The sequence below is a fragment of the Aethalodelphis obliquidens genome, unplaced genomic scaffold, assembly GCF_003676395.1.
Source record: "Aethalodelphis obliquidens isolate GAN/ISIS:26980383/991018 unplaced genomic scaffold, ASM367639v1 scaffold8, whole genome shotgun sequence".
In the NCBI taxonomy this organism is placed as follows: Eukaryota; Metazoa; Chordata; class Mammalia; order Artiodactyla; family Delphinidae; genus Aethalodelphis; species Aethalodelphis obliquidens.
Window position 1 is genome coordinate 26,324,919 of NW_020837952.1, and position 13,398 is coordinate 26,338,316.

Here is a 13,398-nt window from a genome sequence, read left to right on the forward strand (position 1 = left end):
TTGTGCATCTGGGCCTGTGGGGTGGTGGCAGCAATATATTTTCATGTAATTGTTAGGATGACCAAAATTATGGACTTAGAGCAGTGTATATTAAAGGACTTAGAGCAGTGACTGGCACACAGTAAGCACTCAATAAATGCTATTATCAGCATTATAACTACCTTTGATTTTTCCTCCCACCTTACTATCTAGATCCAGTGAATCACACTAAGCCTTATTAATTTTATTTTCCAAATTTCTTTCAGATCTGCCCCACTTCCAAGCTCACTGCCACTGCCCTGTCTCTAACTCCCTAATCCCTAATCTGTTCAAACTCCCTAATCAGTCAAGAATTGTCTTCTTAAAATACAGAGAAGGATCATCATGTTCCTAAAAACGCATCACCACTAAAGGTCAGTTAGCAAGGCATACAAATTCCTCTGTGCTGTAGTCTCAGTTCCCTCTTCCTGTCTTATCAGTTACTCTCTCCATATACCACTAACACTCCTCTCCTCAAAAAACGACGACTCCAGGGGGCTTCCCTGGTGGCGCAGTGGTTGAGAGTCCGCCTGCCGATGCAGGGGACACGGGTTTGTGCCCCGGTCTGGGAAGATCCCACATGCCGCGGAGCGGCTGGGCCCATGAGCCATGGCCGCTGAGCCTGCGCGTCCGGATCCTGTGCTCCGCAACGGGAGAGGCCACAACAGTGAGAGGCCCACGTACTGCAAAAAAAAAAAAAAAACCAAAACAAAAAAACCAAAATACATAGTCTGCTTTACACTAACTATGTATCATTCTTGACAAGAAATATGTAAATAACCGAAATGCATGGATTTGCCAACTCTTCTTGGTGCTCAAATACCCACATATCAAAGTAAATAGGACAAATGACTACTTCACTCTCTCCTGCTCCTCTCATCTAGCTAGGTCTGCTCTAAGACCAAATGATCAGATGATAGTTTTCTTTATTAAATAATCCAGGAGAACCAAGAGCTTAGCTATTTTTCACTAAAAGTAGTGACCAAAGATAGAATTATGAATAACAACAACTAATTCAGCTAACTTTACTGATAACTAAATATATGCCATAGATTGTGCCAAGTGTCTTATAAACACTATCTCATCTAATCTTCACAATAATCTTATAGAATAGGGATAAGCGTTAACATTCCTATTTTAAAGATGAGGAAACAGAGGTTCAGAGAAGCTGGTAATTTGTCTAAAGTTAATAGCAATTAATTAGCAGAGTTAAGATTAAAATAGAGTTGTCTCATTTCTGAGCTTGATATTAGGAATATTGTAACGTTTCTCATAGGCATGGTGGTGCAATTTATATAGTTCTTAAATTGGTAGGAATTTCTGATTCTTTTACCAAAAATAACATTATTGAATTCCAGGCAGAGGAATCAGCAGGTGCAGACTATGAAGCAAGATGCTTAGTTTGTTTAAAGGCTCAGCAAGGGGACCAGTTTGGCTAACAAAGACAGCCTGGAGAACGTGGAGAAAATGACATCAGAGAGGTAACAGAGGGTCAAACCACAGCCTGTAGGCCACCAAAACTCTGGTTTCTAAATGCATTATAAACCCACTGGAGGGTGAAGGGCTTTGAATTAAAATGTGATGTTATTCCACTTGCAATACTTTAAAAGGATCATTCTGGCTGCTGTGCAGAAAACAGATGGGGGGAAGAGGATGGTTATGGTTAGAATGATTCCAACTGCAATAATTTCAGTGAAGAACAGTGTCCAGGATCAGGGAGAAATGAAAGAGGTGATGAAACAGTTAGATACTGGATATATTCTAAAGGATAAGCCAAGAGAAATCTTGAGGATTCTGTTGTATGTTTATGAAATAAAGGTTATAGTGAAGAAGAAAAGCCATGCCATAAATAAGCCACCACAAATATTTTAAAAAATTATATCCTTAAATAGCTGATTCTTTAATGATCAAATAACAAAGCTAATGAAACTTTTTCCATGCTGTAAATAAGACCATGAAGATGTCATTGAATGTCACTACCAGTATATTATAATGATATGAAATCTTCAGCAATGTCTTCAGAACTACTCCAAACATGAAGAAAAATATGTTAAATGTACTAATTAATCAACATTCCATTCTATATACTATAAAACTACATAATGCTAGCCTAACACAGGGCTAATTTTCTCTGCTATTGAAAGTTTAATACAAACACTAAAGCTACTCAAGATAAAAGCATTCCTTAAACATCTGTGGCAGAAGGCTAAAAAAGAAATGTAGTGACAAAATTAAAAAGAGACAAAAGAGATTATAACCACATCAATAACCAAAGTGTTAATAAAACAAATCATTTAAGTTTTATTATTCAAATACAAAATTTTTTTATTCTTATAAGTCATAGGAATTTTTGTTTATGTGAAAAATAAAGACAATGCCAAGGCTAAAGTTACAGTCATTCAAGTAAATAACATTCACTGGTCCATCAAGAAGGACAAGCTGAATAAACTACAATGACACTGCACAACAGAGTACTAAATACTACACCTGAAGAGAACAATGAGAAATAGCTCTATAACCCACTATATAGTGGTCTCCAGGATAGACTGTTAAGTGAAAAAAGAAAACTGGAGAAATAGTGTATGATAGTCTTTCATTTATCTGCAAAGAGGGAATAATACTTATATTAAAACACAAACTGGGATAAAATATAAAATTTAAAAATGTTACCCATAGGAAATAGGGTGGTAGAGTAGGGACTGCCGTTAGAACCTGGTATTTTATGTAAATTATAAAACAAAATTAAACTAAACAAAAAACAAACTTAAACAGTGAACTTAATGGTATATCTAGTTAGTGGCATAACCAAACAGAAAAGAATTATTCCAAGTGACTTCAGCACACACAGTAATTTGATGGTATATTCCAAGTGGGATACCATAAGGACAAAAAGAAATGTCACCCCCCTCACCCCTGCCAAAAAAACGAAAACAAAATCCCAAACTTCAAACTGCTTTCAGTAATCATTATTATTGTGGTACTGTTATAAGCAATCTAATGTATATGTAATATATGATGAAGCAAATGAGTATTATGTGTTATTTTAATTCTACAGTTCTTGGCAACAAAGTAGGGGAGAAAGGAAATATTGATACAAGATTGAAGAGGTTATAGAAAGACACCCTGATGCTGAATTTGAATTTGAAAGAATGATCAATGCAGCAGCAATGAGCACTTCTAGCACCCATTACAAGGAACAGGTTTCCTTAGAGAAATGGCAATTCCAGACCCAGGGCAGGAAATATAAAAGATGAGTCTGGAACATTTTTATACTACTAAAGATCAAGGAAGCTTTTAAAGATCACTTTATTTGGTCATGTCCCAAGGTCTTAGAAGCCAACATGAAGAGACTCTTGTAGACCAAAGATGGTACAATTTGCTAATCAATAAGGGCAATAACTGCAATGGATTGAAATACATCAAGTACGTTTAAATGCATGTGCTCAAGTTATTTAGATCTCAAAAAAATCAATTAGTCCTTTTTGAGGGTAACTAGTAAACCAACTCATTATTTTAAAAATCAGTATATGCAGGGAAAGAATAAAGAATATATCCTGTTTTCCTATAAAACTTGTACAAGGGGTAACCAAATAGTAGATATGAGGCAGTTTCCTTTACAAAAATATTTCAGCTAATAAAAAAGAAAGACAAAGTTTAAATGCTGCCATCGTAAAACTCCTATGTCTTCATCTAATTATTTCTTCATCTCATTATTCTTTTATCTATTATTTCTTTATTTTATTTGTTATTATTTCTTGGTTATTGAAAGCCAAGTCAGAGGACTTGGTTTTCAATGTTTTCCACATAATTTAAATATATAATTCAGTTATACTTAATGGCTAGAGTTATAATTAACCGATCGTTATAGACTGGAACAATAAATTGAATACATAATTTTTTGGGCTCCATAATCATTCTAGTATGTCCAGAAGTCATAGTTCTAGTATGTCCAATTTTACTTCTAGTCCATAGCCCAATGACATTCAACTACAACTTTTAGGGAAGAATACCTTGATGTGACAGTGAGAATTTTATACTGCCTGTATTAGTTTGCTAGTATTACCATAACAAAATACCATAGACAAAGTGGCTTAAACAATAGAAATTTATTTTCTCATAGTTCTAGAGGCTGGAAGACCAAGATCAGGGTGTTGGCAGGTTTGGTTTCTTCTGAGGCTTCTCTCCTTGGCTTACAGATGGCCACCTTCTAACAGTGTCCTTACATTGTCTTTTCTCTCTGTGTGAAAGACCCTGGTGCCACTTTTTGTGTCCAAATTTCCTCTTATAAAGATAGAGTAAGATTGGATTAGGGCCCACCCTAAGGGCCTCATTTTAATTTAATCATCTCCATCTATACAGTCACATTCCAAGGTTCTGGGGCTTAGGCCTTCAACATATGAATTTTGTGGGGACATGATTCAGAGCGTAACACTGTCAATTCAGCACCCCAAAGGAAGAGAATAATGTTAATGCGTACATTTCAATATCTGACCCATCAGTAAATAGTAAAACAATGCATATACTGACCATTAACACTATGCTCCCCAAACTCACTTCATTTATTCTTCCTCTAATCCACTCTGGTGAAGGGGCATTATTAAACAATCTCTATTTTTGGTTTTCCCTAAGACTTCTACCTTATTCATAGCAGGGAGATGTTGAAAGTAATTATTTTGGTGAAAATGTGAGAAAATTGAGCCAGAATATGAAGAGCTATCATTCATCTATTCACTTGGCTTTTGCTAGGCTAGAGACCAGATGTGAAATTGTTAATTGTCTAGAAACTAAACTGCAACCTCACATTCTTTGTTCTACTGTCTCCAATAGAGGTCAAAAATTTAGAACTCGCTGTATCCTACCTAATCATCCACAAATCCTCATAGTGAACTATCTGTGCTTCACTGTTTTGTTTTACCTCTCAGTTCAATAGGGTTGAATTAGTACTATTCTGTGCAAAATGTAGTTGGTAAAGAAGCATGTAAACAACTGATATGTTAGAGATGATGATGAATCAGCCAGGAACATTAGCAGGGTTTCTGGAAGAAGTGATTCTAACATAAACTGCTGAAGTCTGGTAGTAGCTGGTCAAGTAAAGAAATGAGGCAAATGAATCACTATGAGCAAAGACACAATGATATGAACCAGCAGGGAATGCTGGGGAACTGAAAGTAGTCTATATTGACGGAGTAAAAAATGTAGAAAGCAATATGAGAAACAAGAGCTAGGAAGAAGCCAGATCATTCCCATTTTATAAATAATATTAATCATAGAGGCTAAGTAGCTCAGCCAAGGGCACAAAGGTAGAGAATGGCAGAACCAGGATTTGCAAACAAATTTAACTCCAAATACATCACTTAGCAGAGTGACCCCATGGTTTATAACTGTTGTCTCTACGTCATTATTAATAGGGCCTTCCTTTACCCTATAAATGCTCTGATTTGGGAGGTATCTTTCACCCTACCTCTTAAGCCACCATGCTATATGTTTTCTAGACCCAAGAAAACTAGGATTTTGGATTTCATTAACTTCTCTCACTCATTAGTGAAATTAATTACTGAAAGAGATAATGCTGGTGAAAATAATCATGCATTTAGAAGGGTTTTAGGCAATCATCACCTAACAAATAGCCCAGTATATACGAGAGTTGAACGGTCTTTTATAAAAATATTATCCTTATTTAAAAAAAAGAATCTCAGAGGGCAGAAAGAGCAAAAAAGGAAAACTCATCATTCTTTTAATTTTAATTTTGTTCAAAAAAACTATAAATTTAAATATAGTTGACCCTTGAGCAACATGAGGGTCAGGGGTGCTGACTTTCCCTGAAGTTAAAAATCTGTGAATAACTTATAGTTGGCCCTCCACATAAGCAGACCCCCTGTACCTGTGGTTCCTCAGTATTCCTGGTTCCACAACAGCGGATTCAACCAACTGCAGATCACGTAGTACTGAAGTATTTACTGTTCAAAACAATCCATGTATAAGTGGAACCATGCAGTTCAAACCTGTGTTGTTCAAGGGTCAATTATACTTCAGTTATACCACAGCCATTAATGCCTATATAAAGGTAGTTAGATCAGCAAAACTATAGTCAACCTTGGTCAAAATAGGTCATTTTTGTTTGTATAAGTCCTATGAAACACATATTCCATATCCCACCTTCCAAAAAGAAGAAAAGTTGTAGTTACTCTACTGAAACTATTAACACCTGCAGCAGACTGCCCAACCCTCCTCACACTTATTTTCTGGCATTAAAAAAACTGAATATGCCAGATACTTGCTTCTCCCAGCAAAGACATGGGCAAATTACCAAGCCCAGGCCAACATAAGTCCCTTAAGGGGAAATCTGCTATAGTCAGAGGGCTCTCTAGGGAAGGTTTCCCTCCTTGACAGTCACAGAATATGGAGAAGATACTTTCCACTCCCCAACCACTTTTTATTTTGCTCTTGGATGTGCATATGTAAAAACACAATTCAGGAGTTGTGGCAATCATCTTGTAACCAGGAGGGAACAAGGCTAAGAATAAAGTCTATATTTGGGAAAGGCAGAAGAAAACACCTGAAGACTCCAAGCCCTGATGACAGCGCTGAGCAGCTTAATAAACAAACCTGAATGCCCTTCCTCTAAATTATGTATTATCCTGTACAACAAGTACCCTTTCTCTTTACGTCAGTTTAAGTTTGATACTGTTTACGTGCATCTAAAATCATCCCAACTGACACAATGGGTTGTTAATCAAGTCTACAAGAGGAAATTATTCAGGACAATTATTACTGTCTTTTCAAACTCAGAAGCATGAATTAAAAAGGAAACACAGGATTACACATCTGAAGAAAGAAGCTGGGTTTTCATTTTCCCAAAAAGATAAAAAAGATAATGGTCAAAAGTTAATACATACTGAGTATTTCCTATGTGCCAGGAACTATACTTGGTGGGTTATCTCAGTTAACCCTCACAACAAACCTAGAAAATATTATTCCCATTCTACAGAGGAGAAAGCTGACAATTATAAAAGTTAAGCAACTTGCCCAAGGTCATACCCCTTGAGAGTGGTTGAGGAAGCCTTCATAATCCACATTAGTTGACTTAAGAACCTAAGTACCAAATATTTAAGGACAGCTGAAGATAAATGCACCTTAGCTATTTTTTTCTATGAAGATGAAATCCAAGCCCTTTGTTGAGCATGAAAAGAACAGAAAGGAATAAAGAGAACCACAATTAAAATTATGAATAACCACTGTTGATTTACAATGGCAAAAAGAATCCTTCATTTTACACATAAAGAAATCAAAGCCCAGAAAGAGGAAACAAATTATCAAAAGGTGTAGCGCAGTCAGTGTTAGAGTCAAATAGCTCAGATTTTCTGATTCCCAGAGCACTTTTCATTTCACCGAACACTGCCTCTCCTTTAAACTGGTATACTGTATCTCCAATACACATGGGGGCTGGGGGGGGGGGGGGCGGGCAGTGTATGTGTGCATGAAATGTACAAAGAAATAAAACTATGAAGACTTACTAAGAGAGATTCACAGAGTAGGACTACCATATTTATTCAATATTTATTAGCTGATAAGCTTTGATGTGAGCAGATAGACAATAAAAATGTTTATGGTGCTGGATACACAGCAACAAGAAAAAATAATTTGATGAAAAAATTATTTTGTCAGGATATGTATACTTCCTTGTTAAATTTTTCAAGAATCAAACTTTCTCAGAAAGTACTCCCCTATTAAAGGTAGTTAAGAATACAATGACTATTTTTCACTAAATTTTCATGTTTTTAGAAAACAATCTTAATAAAAATTAAGCATAAATATACTGAATAATTGGAGAATTATGTATCATATTCTTTCTTTAGCAAAGTAACCTAATTCAGAATTGTTGTTAATTTCCCCTAACAATTCATGATTACATAGGGATATACTAGATTGCTAAATATTAACCTTGAATCATTTGACAATACATACACTCAAAAGAAAAGGAGATGGGGCTGGAGAATGTGTACAATTACTCATATCAATTCAAAGTACCAAAAGTCAAAGATGGTAGGGAGACAAGAAGATGATCTCACACCAAGAGACAATATTTGGATTCCCATGATCTACTTATTCTCTTTCCTGGGAAGAATAATTTTTATGAATTAAGGTAATATAAGAGTTCAATCATTTATCCATAACAACAATTTCTATAAAATCTCAAGTCTCTAAATAGTATTTGGATAAAAACAAACACAGAACTAGCTTACTCTGCAATATCAAGATATCCACAAGAAGCAGCTGCATGTAGTGGTATCCAGCCTTCATTATCAGGTTGATTAATATTTGCTCCATTTTCTACCAGAAACTTCACCATATCAACATTGTCATCAATGCAAGCCTAAAAACAAAACAGAAAGCAGGATTAGAAAAATTTTGAATCAATACTCCCAACAACACATCAATAGAATAAAATTCCTATTTTGAAGCTTTTATAACATATTTTCTATAAGGTAGTCTCTTGCCATCTTGATTGTACTGCTATGAAGTAGGCCAATGGTACTACCTAAATTTTAATAGTCCTTGCTTAGATACCCATATAACAATACTGTATGTGACTAGACATTTTATGCCAACCCCATGAGGAAAACAAGTACATGTCAACATGGAAACAATCAAAACATTATAATTAAGTACCAATAATATCCTCTATAGCAGTGGTTCCCAAACTGTGGTCTGTTCAGGGAGTGGGATCCCTTCAGGGAGGTGACAAGGTCAAAACTATTCTCAAAATAATACTAAGATGGTATTTCCCCTTTTCACTGTGTTGACATGTGCACTTGAGGATGCAAAAGCACTAGTGGTAAATATGTTTCTGTCTAAGAATAAATCAAGGCAGTGGCAAAAAAAACCAAAAAAAACACCCCACAGCACTTTACTGTCCTTGTATTCACCACTCTGCACTCACAGGTTTTTTTTCTTTCCCAAGCTATTTTTACTTATGAATGTCCTTGACAATGCAGTAAAAACTATAAATTTTATTAAATTTTGACTCTTGAATATATATCTTTTAAATACTCTGTGGAATAAGACAGGAAGCATGCATAAAGCATTTCTTCCAAATATAATGACTGCCCTGAGGAAAAACACTTGTGCAATTAATTTGCAAGCCGATCTAGCCACTTTTTCCATGGAACATCATTTTAAAAAATTTTTTTACTGGGGTATAGTTGATTTACAATGCTGTGTTAGTTTCAGGTGTACAGCAAAGTGAATCTGTTATACATATACATATATCCACTCTTTTTTAAAAATTCTTTTCCCATATAGGCCATTATGGAATATATTTTTACTTAAATGGCAAACTATAGTTAGTCTAACTTGGATGTTGGCAGAAATTTTCTTGAAAATGAACAAAGTCTGTCAAAAAAAACTAACAGTATTTGTTGCCAATGATAAAATTCAAGCTTTCAGGAGTAAATGAATTAGTTATTTTAATTAAAAAATGCCATTTATATAACATGGGTAAAGTATTGCTTTAATTCATTTAAAAATGAATTAATGAATATATAGAGTCCTCTGTTTTACCCTCTAGTACTGTAAGTATTAATATATACAACCCACAGAAACAAAGCTCTTTGAAGTCCTTCATAATTTTTAAGAGTATAAAGGGGTCCTAAGATGAAAAATTTTGAGAACCGCAGCCTATAGTAAATAAGAAGGGAAATTTTTTCAATGCTTACTTTGTGCCAAGTAGTATGATTGGTGCTTTATCTATTTTACTGATTTGTATATATTATCCTCACAAAATCCCTCATGAGAATGGGAATTTTGCTGTATCCCCAGCACCTTTTATCATTCTTTGCATGTGGTGGGGGCTCAATAAATGAATAAATGAACAAGAAAGCTAAGATTCAAAGAGATCAAGTAGCCTGAATAAGCCACAGAGATGGGAAATGATAGAGCTGAGATTCTATCACAGATGTTCAGATTCCAAAAAATAAGCTCCTTCCACACTTAACACCATATCCACAGATGTTCCTATTTCAGTAACTATTTCTCACCTATTTTGCAGTCTCTGAAACAGGATATCATACACTCTAGGCACTTAATAAGTGCTTGCTGTATAAATAAAACCAATTTTCCTTTATCTATCACAGAAGCAAAAGAAAACAGTTTTAGTAGCTTTTTCCTAGGGGGGAAAAAATGACAAAGTTGGTGTCAAGAAAAGCACTAAGGACAAAGTACTTTACACCTAAAGTGGAAAAACACTGACAAGTGTTTGGCTGTAGGCTCTAGTTCTGGCTCTGCCACAGATTTTATAGCTGTGAACAAGTAATTTAAACTTTTGGGGCTCTGTCTTTCAAGTGGAGGAGAGAAGCTGGTGGGTTACATATCTCTAAAATTCCCTACCATATTTAACATTCTTATATATCCATGATTCTTCCCTTTGGAACAAGTTACAGGCAATCTGAAGGCAAGATCCCAAAGTGCCCAAACAGTACTTTACACATAGCAAATGGTAAATGAGTATATATAAACAACATTCATATAAAGTTTAAGTATATACTGCTTGGGAAAAGAACTGTGTTTTTCAAGGAGCAGTGGTTAAAGGGTAGGAGAGATTTGAGAACCACAGCTATCTAATAACAAGAAACATCAAAACTCTACTGTATTATGAAGTAGTTTATAAAATGTTATTTGAGATAGCTAATGACTCACAGTGGCTTGAAATAATGTTACATCTATTTATAAGTTTAAGCATTAATTTTCCTTGAGAAAAGATATTAAATTGTATTCTCCTCTCTCTCAACCTCTTTTAATTCCTACAGGCTCCAAAACAGTATTCTGATTTTATCATTGATATAAAAATATAAAACTCTACCTGATAAATGTTTTCTAATACAAATATGATTACTGTTTTTAAAAAATGGAGAAAAACATTAAAACAAGAAATTATAATATATATGGGAAATGCTCACAATATATTAAGTTTTTTAAAAAGATACAAAACAGTTTGCCTAATATGATTCTAATTTTACTTTAAAATCTACACAAAAGACTAGAAGAATATATAAGTTAATAGTCATTATCATTGGTTGTGTGACTATGAATAATTTTTATTCTTTAAATTTTTCTTTATTTTCAAAATGTGTACAATGAATAGGCAGTGTTTACATAAAAAGAAAATCTAAGCCTTGATTCTTAAATGAAAAATATTAAATCTACTGTATGGATATGGAGAAAAAACTAATTGCTGATAAGAGTGTAAAATTCATATAACCCCTTCAGAAAACCATTTGACAGTATCTACTGAAGTTATATAGAATTGATAAATAAATGGGGTGGGATGTATGTATATATGGGGAGAGTCTACTCATGTAATAGAATCCTATACATCAATGAAAAAAGAACAACAAACAAAAAGAACAAACTAATGCTACCTTCAACAACATGGATAATCCCTGCAGACATAATACATGAGCGAAAAAAAGTAGACACAAAGGATACAAACTGTAAATTTCCAGGCAAAACTAATCCCTGGTTATAAAGCTCAGAATCCTGGTAAATTTGTGGGGAAATAATAGGAGGGGCACGAGGGAGCTTTTTGGAAGACTGGAAATGTTCCCCACCTTTCTGATTTTTTACATAGGCGTACATATATGTAAAAATTCACTGAATTATATGCTGTGTACTTCATTGTATGCAAATTATACCTCATTTTAAAAAAAAGAAAAAGAAAAAAATAGGCTACCATGTATTAAAAGCCTACTGTATATTATCTCCAGTATAAAACACTTTATCTTTCTCTAAATTGCACATGCTAAAACATGTCTTCCTTTAATTTCTATCCCCTGCCTCCCGAGGCTCCATGTATCAAATGGAATCTCTCTTTTAACTGATAATCTTTAAATATTTTGAGTTCTCCCCACTGCCCAAATTCTCACATATTCTTTTATAGGCTAAGTATCCCTAATTTCTCTGGCTATTCCTCATATTATATATGCTAAAAATTATATATGCTAAGGCCCTAGAAATACAATGAAGGGAAAAGATCACATAGTATAGGAGGCTAGTCCATAAACAACAACGTAAGGGTATAAGAGCAGTGGGTAGAAAGTACTAAAATATCTTTGGGAACATAAAGAGATCTTGTGATTAAGACAGTCCATAAAGGAGAATACATTTGAGCAAGGTTTTGAAGATTACATAGTTGTTGTTCAATTCGCAATTCAACTAGAAGGAACTTCACTGAGCAGATGCACTATGACTTAAACAATGTATGGAATAAATGAACAGAAAGTCATCCAGTGGTAGATAGTATCTGCAAGTTATAAAACAGAATAAGGCTAGGTGGTAAGAGGTCTGAATGTATTGCAGGTAAAAAAATCTGAACATAACGCAAAGATGACAGGATTTGACATCAGAGGTGGTTTTCAACCTACTTTCTAATCCTACTCATCAAGAAAACCTGCTACACTCCCATCAGTAATAGTGGCTCAATTCAGCAGTAGGAGTAAGTAGGAGAAAACACTGTAGAATTTCAGGTAGATGATGTTTGAAAAACCTATTCAGAGTTTAAAAGCAGAGGGGTGACATGATCAGATCAGTATTTCAGAAAGATTTCTGGAAGTGGTATGAAGAGAGAAGAGCCTGAACTGAGCAACACCAGTTACTCAGAACGGATATTAAGAGCAATCTGGGAGAAAATGTACAAGGCTTAATTAAAGATTGGATATGAAGGGCGAGGGACAGGGAGAGGTCATTCATGAAAACAAATACCACACATTCGAAAAGCAGGTTGGAGGAAGAAAGATAACTTTAGTTTTGGATATGCTGAATTGATTATAGGTGTCTGTATACTTATCTAACGATGCATATCCAGTAGCCACCTGAGTATGCAGATCTAGAGCTTAAAAATGAATGTGGGATAAAAATATCTATTTGGGAATTACCTGCATTAAGGTAATAATTAAAATAATGGGACCTAAAATCACTCAGGGAAAGAATGTAGAGAAGTGATTTCTATGAAAATAGTAAGAGAAAGGTTAAAATTAAATTATAATCAGTATATTCTACTTGGAGGACAAAGACATTTGTGGTATTTTATTCAGTCAGTTACAGAGAGTTCTCAAGAAGCTCATCATCTAGTATGGAAGACAAATACACAAGTAAATAAAAATATCAAAATGAATATGATAAATACAGTTATATGGCTGTACACTTCTTACCATGGAAGCCAAGAAGAGAAGAACTAAAGAAGAATGGTTGTAGTCAGGTAATACTTCCTGGAGGAGGCTCTACACCTGAACTTAACATATGAACAAGTAACAAACACTTCCTGGTATATGAAGATGCAAAATCACATATGGGGAGGATAAAGGTAGGGCAGGATCCAGAACAGAG

General features: G+C 34.7%; 1 protein-coding gene across 5 annotated transcripts in view; it reads right to left on the reverse strand.

Moving 5' to 3' along the window:
• PPP1R12A (protein phosphatase 1 regulatory subunit 12A) overlaps nt 1-13,398 on the reverse strand; it is a 151,928-nt gene that overhangs the window by 83,357 nt on the left and 55,173 nt on the right. For all 5 annotated transcript variants that reach the window (XM_027107095.1, XM_027107092.1, XM_027107094.1 and 2 more), the window contains exon 2: nt 8,262-8,392. In XM_027107095.1, coding sequence (XP_026962896.1) covers nt 8,262-8,392 — 131 coding nt within the window. The remainder of the gene's footprint in view (nt 1-8,261; nt 8,393-13,398) is intronic.